The 12,876-nt window shown below is 43.0% G+C and overlaps 1 protein-coding gene across 2 annotated transcripts in view; it reads right to left on the minus strand.

Moving 5' to 3' along the window:
* Positions 1-291: 291 nt before the first annotated feature.
* Positions 292-12,876, minus strand: part of Pik3cb (phosphatidylinositol-4,5-bisphosphate 3-kinase catalytic subunit beta) — a 108,777-nt gene continuing 96,192 nt past the window's right edge. For both annotated transcript variants that reach the window (XM_057768284.1, XM_057768283.1), the window contains 5 exons: positions 7,925-8,092; positions 6,188-6,311; positions 4,431-4,576; positions 2,855-2,987; positions 292-2,003 (listed from right to left, as the gene is read on the minus strand). In XM_057768284.1, the coding sequence (XP_057624267.1) occupies positions 1,866-2,003; positions 2,855-2,987; positions 4,431-4,576; positions 6,188-6,311; positions 7,925-8,092 (709 nt within the window). In that variant the 3' untranslated portion in view covers positions 292-1,865. The remainder of the gene's footprint in view (positions 2,004-2,854; positions 2,988-4,430; positions 4,577-6,187; positions 6,312-7,924; positions 8,093-12,876) is intronic.

Raw genomic sequence — 12,876 nt, forward strand, 5'->3', positions numbered from 1 at the left:
AGAGAGAAAATGTGTTATGTAACAAGCGTGGCATTTAAGGATGTAGAGAAATGTGGGATACACCTTGCTGGTTCAAACGGTATCTGTACAGCCTAGAGTGCTAACTCATTCTAGAGGGTGGCTAGCTTTCCGCCTTCCGCCTTCTCTTCTCAGACAAGCAACTCAGCCAGCATGGACGGAGTGTCTGTCAGTATCTACCTACTGAACCACACCACCCTGGCTGCCTTTCCCACACATATGTGCACATGAATGCAGTAGAGGCAGCGAGCTGAGGTTACAACAGCAGACTGACGAAAACACCCCCGCCCCTTAGGTTTCCATCAGTCCAAGAGACCTTCAAGACTGTCCATGGTGGAGCAAGGGGAAGCTGGGCAGAGATCCTGAACCTCAGCCCACTCCTGAAGTTGGTTTCTCTACTGACTTGGCCATTTTGGGAGAGTCCCAATAGCAGCAGGTTCCAAAGACTCTGTGTTTCCCACAAAGAAAGGCCCGCATGTCCCCAAACAGCCGAAACCACCCATTTATTTGACAGAGATCATTAAGAAGGACAACAAAATTAAACAATCTTTAATAAAATTCCTATAGAAAACTGAAGTCACAGGGCAAGTACTCAGTTGTCTTTCCCATGTCACTGAGGATCGAGGGCTCCCCATTTCTTTGGAGAAGAAGCAGTAGTTTTGCTGGATCTGACAGTACTCAGTATGTGTGCTGCTAAGACGAGCACTCCGCCATCACTCAGGAAGAACGTCCATGCACACACCAACCAGTAGTTCCTATTGCACATGTCAGCATCACGCGTCACCTAGCACCCTAACTGTATGGTACCTCAACAAATAAATTAAGATTCCCATGTGGCATGAATCCACTTCAATTTCAACAAATACCATTGAAAAAAATCACATTATTATACATTTCAATAAATATAGTAAGAACAGCTGGCGTATTACTAAAATACTGAAATTTGGGTTTGGAGTTTATTCCATAAATAGATTCCTTTTCATTTGCTCGCTTCCTTGGATACATCTGCTCAAGTATTGTGTTCTATGAAATGAACTCTCAGAGCTACGCAGAGAAACTGCATTCATATGTGCCTCAGGACTAAAGCGGATGGAAGACCTGGATCTACGGTCAACTGAAAAGTAACTTAGGAAAAGCTCTGCTTTTGTAAAACTTTAAAACACAGGCTGAAGAATACCAAAGAAACATCTTTTTATATAGAACTCCCACTAGAAATTTTATAAATATATATGCAGCATATATATATATATATATTATATTTGCCCCACCAATAGATTCTCAGCAAGTCTGGCTGGAATGATGCTATCATGATAGATAAATATTAACAAAATTAGTGAGTTTTCACAGATTTAAAATATTTCCTTTAAAAAATAATTAAATTCAACATAATCAATGTAATTTGTAGCTTACATAATTTAAAAAGGGAAGGGAGATACCTTTCTTTGAAGCCTCATTTGGACAGTCAGAACAGCTCCAGCCCCCAAATGTTATGGTGAGTTGTTGGCTGAGTGGCAGTACTTGGTCACAACACTGAAAAGAAGTATTTACACCTCTGGTAAAGTACCAAATACTGAAGGAAAAAAAATCCCAAAGAGTCCCTAGTAGCATTCCTCGGCGTGCAGGTCAGCAGGAAAGGTCCTCCATGCTGTCTGTTGGCAATGTTCAGCATGAGAAACACGGTGGGCATCGGGATGGTTCGGATCAGGCTCTGTGGGAGGCCTCGTTCTTGATTTCACTCTGAGTTTCAGGATTTCATTCCCTTTGCATTTCTGGCAGGGTCATGTTTAGTGCAAGTGCAAAATGGAAAGGAAACAAACTGACAAGTTCACTGGGAGCCAAGGCCAGTGCTAAGACCTGTAGTCTTTGCGAACTGTGTGAGCCATCCAGTTCACCTTGGTAGTCCAGCTTTCCCTGAGGGCCTCATCAAATTTCTGCTTAAACTGTTTGAGTGCTTCTTCTTCACTCTTTCCTAAGGCAAGAGAGTCCTAAAGATGAAGAGAAAAATGTCTGACTTCATCCACCCTTGACAGAGACATGCAAACACACTGTATGGGAGGCGTGGCCAGCCTCCCCACCCAGACACTTTCATGTTCCCATATAAATGTCACCTGCAGAGCAAGATGAACACCCAGGAAGAATGACCAGATGGCCTTAGCAAAGGGTTTTCGAGGATGAAATTAATTTGTAATTAATGTAAGACACTGAGCTCCTTTTCTGGTCAGATGACTGAGGATCCGTGACACAGCAAGTCAAAGGCAAACCGGTGGAAACCAGTGTCAGGCAGCTGCTGACCCATCGTGTGGGCAACAAGTCCCGCCTAGAACCTCCTCTGCACGCCCGTTCTATCGTGGAGAAATTTTCTAAGTTAACAGCTCCTTTAGAAACTTCTTCTTCATGTGAACTTCACAGATTTCCCGCTTCCACCCTTTGGCTAAAAGCCAGAGGAAACAACTTTGTTTCACTCCTTTGGATGTTTTATTTTTTAAAAAAATGACTGGAGGTTAGTATTTCTTAAGTCTTCTTTGTAAAATAATACTAATGATGATGATAATAATTACATTTATTTTGTGTATGTGTATATGCCCATGTGTGTGTGTGTCCATGTATGTGTGTGTGTGTGCGCGTGCCCATGCACGGGCACATGCACACAGAGGTTAGTGGGAATCTTTAAGAAGTCAGTTTTCTCCAGGAACTGAACTCAGATCCTCAGACTTGGCAGCCAGCAGCCCTCCCGTCTGAGCCATTTTGTCAGTTCTCTGTGGACATTTTGAATGGAGCTCTAACTGAGCTTTGTGCTCACAAACACCAACAAATACACTGAGAAGGGGGTTTTTACCTTAAGATACTGTATATCTTTGACTGACGTAAGCTCAGGAAGCCCTGCAGTCAACATCAGTGCAAAGAGAGTGATGAAGAGGTTTCCATGCCGCCGTAAAATCAGATAGGCATCTTCACAGCACTGGCGAAACCTTGAGTTGATATAACACCCGTGTGTGGTGTCCGAGGGAGGTGGGCATTTACAAAGGAAGAAAGAAAAGCAGATAACTTTAGAGCTAGGGCATCCCCATGAGCAGAAGCTTCAGCTCATGTGTGATGCTTTGAAAACAGCCCCAGACTACAGTTTACATAAAGAAATCAAACTCTCTAAAACCATATGGCTCTCTCTTCAAATCAGAAATAATTAATCTTCTACAGGAATAGGCAATGCAACAACCTGGGCTTTGACTTACCACAAAACATGGAAACATTAAACAAGTGATTGTTAAAATGCCTGGGCATTTCTGAATGCCCGCCCAGGCTCTGCCTTTTAATCTCTTCCATCCCTAAAAACAGAGTCGATGCTGTGCACTCCTTGTTGTTTTGCTCTTTCTCCCCTTTAAGACGATAATGGCCAAGAGTCATCCAGCTAATTCCCACAAAACAAGAAATGTTCGTCTCAGCCTTTACTGAGCATGCAGTAGAGTGTCCACATGATACATCCCTCTACTTCACCCATTACTTTTGTTCTCATTAGAACTTTTTGTTTATATTTATCTATTTATTTATTTACTTATTTATTTATTTTGTTGTGTGTGTGTGTGTGTGTGTGTGTGTGTGTGTATAGGGGTTGGAGGACAACTTGAGGGAATCAGTTTACTCTTCACACATGGGATTCTGGGGATCAAACTCAAAGTCCAAGCTTGTTGATAAGCACCATTACCTACTGAGCCATCTCTTCAACCTCTTTTGTCCACATTTTAAGACAAAAAAACACAGGCAAGAAGACAAATGCTAGAGAACACACTGCCAGTAACATCTGCTTCAAGCCCAGGCTCCCTTACTGTTCCCTACACAGAGTGACAGTAAAATGCTTGTTCTCCCAGCATCTTACTGTCAAACAGCGTTGTAGTTTGGGGATAAAATTTTCTGAAACAGGTAGAAGGTGCAATAAAACACAGTAGCTTATCATATGTTAGGATTTTCTCTGTCTCCTTCCTGGTCACTTCTGAACTGGCGAAGAACCCGAATCTTCTGCTACCAGACCAAGAATCTCCTAAACCAAAACAACCCTGTTAGTGTGATGCCTGATGCTGCCTGCTGAATAGTCTAGAGTCAGCTGGAGACCGGCCTCTGCGCAGGCCTGTGTGGCTAATCAGCGGGAGGACTGGGTGCTGCTGCTCCCTGGCTGGGGTGCTGGAGAATGGAAACTGAGCAGCAACGTGCTGCTCTCTGCGGACCAACGTTCCTGCCACTGTGACTCCCCCACAGCAAGACCCTAAACTCGAGCCAAAATAAGTCCTGTCTGCTTCAGGTTGCTCTTGTCGGAGCATTTTATCACAGACACAAGAAAGTAACACAGAAGAGTTAGAAAATGTGAGTGACCTGTCAGAGAAGTGGTAGATACTTCTTCTTGACACAGGGGCAATACTCACCTGCCAAATTTTTCTGTATTTCCTGTTTTTCCTTGCTGAATGACATGAATGAAGTCATAAGTAAGGATAAAAGGTACTCGCTCTCTTTTAATGCCAAATTTAGATTTGAAATTTCCAAGAATATGTCCAAAATCTATGTGGAAGAGCTGTAAAATAAATGGGATCTTATTTTCCCGGCGACTCTTCAATATTTCTATTTGGCATGACTTCTGTCATACCAATTTAATATCAGGCCCCAGTTTAATATATCATCCTACCTGAGCGATTCCCCTAGCACAGTCTACACAGCACCCACCTTATGTACTTGAGTCATTCCCCTGATCCTCATGTTGAGATGACCCTCAGCCATAAAATTATTTTCATTGCTACTTCATAACTGTAATCTTGTTGTTATGGATTGTAATGCAAACATCTGTGTTTTCTGATGGTCTCGGGCAACCCGTTTCACAACCCCCAAAGGGGTCACGGCCCACAAGCTGAGAGCATTGCTCTAGTTCCCTGGTTTCTGAGAGCCGGCTATGGCTCTCCTAGACCCTCAGGCTTCCATTTTCTCAGTTCTGCTGAGCCACTGGACCATCTCACTCTCTATGCCTGTGCACAATGCAAAAACATTTACGGAGAAAACCTAGTTGTAAATAATTGAGAAAAGACTGAAATTAAATCACCTCACCTGGCTTCCCTAGCTACCTTAGAAAGATACCACCTGCATTTCTCCCAGCTCCTACAGTGATCAAGCCTGATGTTCCAAAATTAAAACAAAAAACTCGGGACTGGAGAGATGGCTCAGTGACCAGTGATTAAGAGCACTTGCTGCTCTTTCAGGAGATGACCCAGTCTGGGTTCCCAGCACCCAGATGGCAGCTTAATACTCTCTGTGACTCCAGTCTTAGAGGAGCTGACACCCGTTTCTGGCTTCTATATGCACTAGGCATGCACATGGCACACAAACATACATACAGGCAAGGCATGCACATGGCACACAAACATACATACAGGCAAATAAGTATATAGAAAGTAAATTTTAAAAAGAAATGAAAAAAAAGACAAGGTAGCACATTTTATTCTACTCTTTTTTCAAAGCATTGTTTTCTTACAAGATTTTATTTATTTTTATTTTATTTGTATTGAGTGCTTTGCCTACACATGTGTTTGGTGCCTGAAGAAGCAGAGAAGGTATCAGATCCTCCTGAAACTGGAGTTGCAGACAGTTGTGAGCTGGGAACCAAACCTGGGTCCTCTGGAAGAACAGTCAGTGCTCTTAACCAATGAGCCATCTCTCAAGCCCACACCTTGTTATTTTCTTCCAGTTTCACTTACATAGGTTGAGACAGGGTCTCAAACAAGCAACTCTCCTGCCTCAGTCTCCTGGATGCTCTAATTATAGGTCCATACCACCATACCAGCACCAAATACAAATTCTTTTTTTTTTAATTTTTTAAAATTTAATTTTTTTTTTAAAGTTTTTTTCGAGACAGGGTTTCTCTGTGTAACAGCCCTAGCTGTCCTGGGACTAGCTCTGTAAAGCAGGCTGGCCTTGAACCCACAGAGCCAAATACAAATTTTTGTAATGAGAGAACAGGTTACTTTTAAATAATAGCAATAGCAAATGTTAAATATTTAAATAAATGCTCACTGCCTAATTGTGAACCATTGATCATGTAAAGAAAATGGTATGTGAAATGGGGTAGGGAGAAAAGTGAAAGACAAAAACACAACTCAATGCCACCCGAGCCCATGGCTTCTGCAGTGCAACTTACCTGGCCAGTTTTTTTCACCATGATGTTGTCACTATGCCTGTCACCAATGCCAAGGACATAAGAAGCTACACAGTAGCCAGCACAGGACAGGGTGAACTCCTCAATTGCTCGGTCCAGGTCATCCCTGGAGACAGAGAGAGAGAAGCAGTTGATCAGGCCTCCAGTGTGGGGGAGAGACTACACCATATGTTGATGTTCTCAACCATGCAGAGAACTCAAACCAACAAACCAAAGCCGAAGGACCACGTGGTGCCCGAAAGGCAGGAGAGTCAGGCCGCTTTCAGGACATCACCTCACTGAGCCTCAGCCATTTAAGTCCCTGTGTCCTAGGAGTCCTGTGCCAGTGGGACTTACGCTTACATGCATGGTACCGTGAGAGGCCACCATGGCTTTGCTATACCATCCTGGGGCCTAGGAATATTTTTTTTTAAAAAAAACTAGCTTTTGTTTCAGTTTTTAGTTTACAAGGTCTTACTCTATAACCAAAATCACCAAGGAACTTGCCTGCCCTTGAATCCATGGCAATTCCCTCCTCTCTTAGACTCTCAGTCAGGGTGGTCTCAGATTAGCACCCAGGTTCCAGAGTCAAGCACTGTCATTCTCACCATGCTGGTCAGTGACCTCAACCAGAAGCCAGGACACAGCCCCTTTGGGGAAGGCTGTTAGACTGAAATTGATTCAATTCTCACATGAAAGTCCCTGAACAATGTGAATGATAAAATTTAAATCTGATTTAAGTGGTTAGCCAAAAGTACTTGTAAAACACTTTCCTTCACAGCAAAATATTTCCTAGAAGAGTGATATTGTTCATCACCCTTACCATAAATAAACTTATTCTTCTTATATTATTATTGAAGCAGGGTCTCATGGTTTTATAGCTCAGGATGACCCTAGACTTTTTGATTCTTCTGCCTCTACCTCCTGAATGCTGAGGTTACAGGCATGTGTCACTAAGTAAGTACCTGTGGTCCTAGGGATCAAACCTGGGGCTTTGCCAATATTAGGAAAGCTACCAACTGATCTATATCCTCAGCCAAGGATAAAATTTTAAATATTTTTCTTTTAGTTTGGAAATATCACAGACTATACAAACTCATTTACTTAAATCATAAAATTAACATATTAGGGTTAGAATGATGGCTTCTCGGGTAAGAGCTTTGCTGGCCCCTAGAGCATCTGAGTTTGGTCCCACTACCTGTAGCTCTAGTTCTGGGGCATCTGAACCTTCTGGACTCTCTGGGCACCTGCACCCATGTGCACATACCCACACACATGTACATTTAATCAGAAATAACAATAAGGCTGGGAGTGACAGCACACACCTTTGATCCCAGCACTTTAGAGGCAGAGGCAGGAGGATCTCTGTGGTCTACATGGAGAGCTCAATGACAGCCAGGACTAGAGACATTCAACCTCCCTTTCCCCTCCTAAAAAAACCCAAAAAACAAAACAAAAATAAACAAATCTTTTAAAAAGAATTAACCTATTAGAAACCTAAGTCCATATAGTCACATATAAGTTTATGCTGTAAACAACAGCTTCAGCCCGCTATCTTAAAAACACACTCTAACATAGTGAAAAGCTTCTAAACACTGAGATAAGGTAGATGCTTTAAGTTTTAATAAGGCTCACGAGGCATTCTGTCTTGACTGAGGCAATCAACAATGCAAACACTTCTGTCTGGTCACTATTATCTGTGCTTGTGTTTGTGTAAAGAAGCGATGGTGACACACTCACCCAGAGTTGTACTCCTTAAGCCAGTTCAGGAGTGCATCTTTGTTGAAGGCTGCTGTGGCAGCCACATTGCTACTGTTCAGCTGAATGTCAGCGATTGTCTCAGAGGTGCTCACAACCTCAATGAGGCCAGAGCGATCTCCTGTTGCTAAACAGCCATAGGGAAGCATCCTGGAAGAAAAAAAAAACATAAGGGACCATGTTTCCCATGGGGGAAACATTCATTTTCTAAGTTTTTCCTTTGACATAGAAGAAAAGAGTTTTATCATGGTCAGACTTGTCACCACTCGGTAACACCACATGGAAAATAGAAGCTCTATCTTCTGCTAGAGAATAATCTTGGGCCAGCGGATGGGATGATTTACCGGAATGCTGTAACTAATGCATTGTCTGCTACATAATTATGCTTGTGAAATATTGGATTTGCCTGAACTGATGGACAGAAGCACATTAGATAAACAATGTGCTTTTTACTCTAAATCTTTGGAAGCAGAATCATTTTTTATGAAACATGTAATGACATCTTTATTAAGGTAATTTCACGCTCCAAGTACTCCCATCCACAACCTTATGGCCTTCCTTCACTCTCCTCATAACCAACATTTAGTTCACCAGACTTAAAACTGACTCAGACCTAGGAATGGTAACCCTAGAACTTGAAAGTGAGACAGCTTTGGAAGTTCAAAGTCGTTCTGGGCTATGAGATGTGGAAGAAGGAGAAAGAGGAGGAAGGGGAGGGATCGGGAGGAAGAAAATGGGAAGGAAATGAGGAAGTGGAGGAAACAGAAAACACAAACTCAGAATCTTAGTGCTTTTGCACCCTACCTGCTCATACCCCAGTCCAAATCTCTGTCAACCTTCACCTCAGAATTCTAAGCTGGGCTTCCTGCTTGTCGCCACACCACTCCTCTAGTGAAAGGTCTCTATAGCGCCCTAGCACAACCAACCAACCGAAGGACAGGATGCATGGGTTCAGTAAACGGTTGGGTGGCACACGTTCTACCAGATGTCAGACATGATTCAGAAATAAGCAGTCCCTATCCTCCCTGAGCTTATGAAGCAACGAGGCACAATGGGAGTGTGGTCACTATGAAGAGAGGTCTTGGCAGAAGCCCAGGAACACCTCTGTGGATGGGGCGGGGAGAAGGCTTAGTTGTTAAAAGCACCCGCTACTCTCACAGAGGATGGAAGTTCAATTCCCAGCAACCACATCATGCAGTTCACAACAGCCTGTAACTCCAGCTCCAGAGTCTGGTGTCTTCTGGTTTCTGAGGACACCTGCCCTCACACGCACAGACATACACAAATAGACATAATTAGAAATTTAAAAATCTTTTTAAAAGATCTCTGTAAGATAAAGAGATGACTCAGTGGGTGCAAATGTCTGCTATGCAATTGTAAGCTCTCAGTTCAGACCTCCTAACATCTCCATAGAAAGTTGGGTGTGGTGTGGAGACCAGGCTGGGGGAGCTGGTGCGGCTTGCTGGCCAACAACCTACTCCAGGTTCAGTGAGAGACCTTTGTTCAAAGGAACAAGGTAGAGAGTGATCGAGCTGGACACCTGACTTCCTCCTCTGGCTCTGGGCATGCTCCATGTGGGAACATCGCCCTTTCCACAGACTTGAAGGCTGTCTGAGCTACACAGTAAGATCAAGGCCAACCCGAGGAGCTAAGCAAAGCCCTATACTTAAACAGTATAGGAGAGAGGACAGGAAGGCTAGGCTAGAGGACAGGGCTAGGCAGAATACACAAGCAAAGTGAGAAGATATGACTTGCTGGAAAGATGGCATGGGGGTCCTACAGGTCATACAAGGATTGAGAGACAAGAGAAAACTGTGTGTGGGCAATGAGTGCATTAGTGTGTATAGCAGAGATAAGAGGATAGACTGTGCTGGTTTCTAGCATTCTTCTAAAAAACAATTCAGTCATTGTATATTCCTTTAAGTGAGAGCACCACTGGCGAACTACGTTCTGGCAGACTGAAATACTAAGCCTATATTATTAATTTACTTCTCTTTCTTAAAAAGACAACTAAGGAAGAACATTAAATTTTTCACTAGTGCCTGGCAGCCTATTGTGACACAACCCATGTAAAGCAAACACGGTTGGGTTAAAGTGCACTTTCTTGCTTCCTGCACCCCCTTGCAACCCACTTACAGCCCAAACTAGGAACAAGTCCAACAATTTCCTCTTCAAAAGCAAGCAATGATGAAAGCAATCAGTGACTTAAGGATGGAACATTCACAATGGGAAGGAAAAAACACCCTCATCTGAAAGACAGTTTGACAGAAGTCATGCTGGGGGCAAACTCTTGGAACCCTCCCTAATCATCTCGTTGGAGCCTCCTTGGCCCTGAATGTTTTTTATGAAGCGCATGGCAACATTTCTGTCATTTACCTTTCTTTCTTGCACTCTCTGACCTAAGGACAATGTTACTTTCATGGGAAAACAGCATGGGACACACTGCACTGAGAGGAAGGTAGCAGCAGCCCTTTATCCCTCCTTTGCCCCACAGTCAGGGTGACGAAGGTCAGAGTGTAAACTCTCCCTTGCTTGCACATGCTTCCTTTCCTGATCCTGCCAACACCAATAGCATCAAATATCTAACATACAACTTTTGCACAGTCTCTTGTAAGTGAGAAAATTCTATCAGTAGAGTCAAACATGGTAGCGCACCCCTTTAGCCCCACAACTCATGAGGCAGAGGCAGGTAGCTCTGTGAGTTTGAGGCCAGCCTGGTCTACAGAATGAGTTACAGGACAGCCAGTTACATAATGGAGAGTTCCTGCCCCCTTTGCCTGCCTCAAAAAATTCTATCAGCAAAACTCAGATGTGTAAGTGAAGACAACTACTCAATTTTCATTTGACGTGTAGCACAGGGACACAGGATGCAGAGGACTGTCAAGTCTACTGAATGTCAGGCAGATTTGAGGTTGACAACTTTTCAGTTGACAGGAAAAGCTAACTGACAACTAATTGTTAAGCAAAAGACATGGTGTCAACATATTTATGCCTTATGAATGGTCTGCTTTTGACATGAAAGACACCAGAGTATCATGAGAAAACAGAGAAAATTAAATGAGCAAAAGTATTTTCGTTAACGGAAGCATGGCATTGTTACTAAAATAGTAACATATAGGAGGTACCCAAACATTTGGGAGTGACTGGGAGTGCATGCTGCATGACCCAGTTCAACCTGAACAGCTGCTCAAAAGAAAAACAAACACAAAAGGCACACTGGAGCACAGATATTTATAGAAACAGTAAAGAAGGTTTGGTAAGAAAGAGATAGGCGTTTGAAAAAACTCAAAGCCCTACACTTTAAAAATATGGGGTCAGAGGACAAAGTGCCAGTAATATCCCACTGGACCCTTGATGTTTCCTACTGCACAGCAGCTGAGAACACATCCAGCACTCCCACACATGGCTGTCTCCCTTATCTGGGGTTACAATGATGTTCATGACACTAAATGTATGCCAACTTTGGATGGAACGGACAAAACCAAAGCAGAGGCAACTGGGCTGGGGTTTTCAACAAGGCTGACGGGACTAAGGAACAGCATTAAGCAGCCAGTCTTCAGCTCAGTCTTTGTAACTGACGAAGGCCCATCCTACAGCCAAACCTGCAACCTGTGAAAATGCCCAGCAGCCCCTGCTGTCTAAGGCTAGGAGCTGGTCTTCCCCCGGTGAGTTCCCCACAGTGGTGGAATGATATCCTCTGAACCATTAGCCCCAGACAAACCTTTCTTCCCTCAAGCTGCTTCATGTTGCTATATTCCTGCGTCTATATGACTGTGCTTCGGGGTCTCTCCTTCCAACGTGGCATTTGGGGACTGAACTGAGCCGTGTGTGTTTGTGCTGCAAGCTCTTTTACCCACTGAGATATCTCCCTGGCCCCTAGGTTACTTCTTCGTAGAAATCTGATCTCAAAAATAACAAAAACAACATTTTCTACTCTCTATCTGATATATTCCTTATAAGTGGCTAAGGAGGGAACAATCATTCACACACATGGCAGCGTTTTTAAGTAGTTAATCAGAAACTCATTAAAGTAAAGGAAAATATACCACATAGTGACTGTTTGGCCCTTTCTGGGTGATTGTTGAGATGGCATCCTAGAGCTGAAAGAAGTGGACAGATGCTCCCATCCTAATCCAGAAGCTATGTCCAATTGATGACCACTTGCAAATGAAAATTTAGTTTCCTCCAAGGGAGTCTCACTGGGGAAGCAAACTACTCTTAAGGGTAGACTGCCTGCCCAGAAATAGATGGCCAACAGAAAATGAACTCAACAGAATCATAATGTCATGTCAGGACTTTTCTTTTTTAATTTTATCTTTGTTTTTTGTTTGCATGTTTGTTTGTTTTTTGAGACAGGTTTTCTCTGTGTGTAAAGCGGATCGCCACCCTTTCTATGAGTTTATCCCCTATTAAATAAACCCATATTATACTCCATTATGGGCTAATGTGAAACTATTTTATTATAAATTGCAACATATGTGTAGCCCTGGCTGTCCTGGAACTTGCTCTGCTGGCTCAAACTCACAGAGAACCACCTGCCTCTACCTCCTGAGTGCTGGGATTAAAGGTATAGGCCACCACTGCCTGGATTTAATTTTATGTTTTTTATTATCTTTTTATCCTTCATGTCCTTTATGTATATTATGACTTCCAGTTTAGAGTTTTTATGGGAGTCCTAAGAGTGAGAACAAGTGGGTCTGTTTCTTGTGCCTTCTCTTGTGGGTCTTTTCCTTCAGTTTGTCTGTTTTGCCCAATTCTGATGTGCTAAGTTTTTGTTTTATCCTACTTACTAAATTTTATTTTACTATTATCCCTTAGAAACCTGCTTGTTTTCTAATGATGAATAAAAGGGGCTGGATCTAGATGGGAGGTGAGGGGAGGAGGAACTAGGAGAGGTGAGGGAGGAGAAACTGCAGTCAGGATAGATTTTGTGA

The sequence above is a fragment of the Chionomys nivalis genome, chromosome 4 (assembly GCF_950005125.1).
Source record: "Chionomys nivalis chromosome 4, mChiNiv1.1, whole genome shotgun sequence".
Lineage (NCBI taxonomy): Eukaryota > Metazoa > Chordata > Mammalia > Rodentia > Cricetidae > Chionomys > Chionomys nivalis.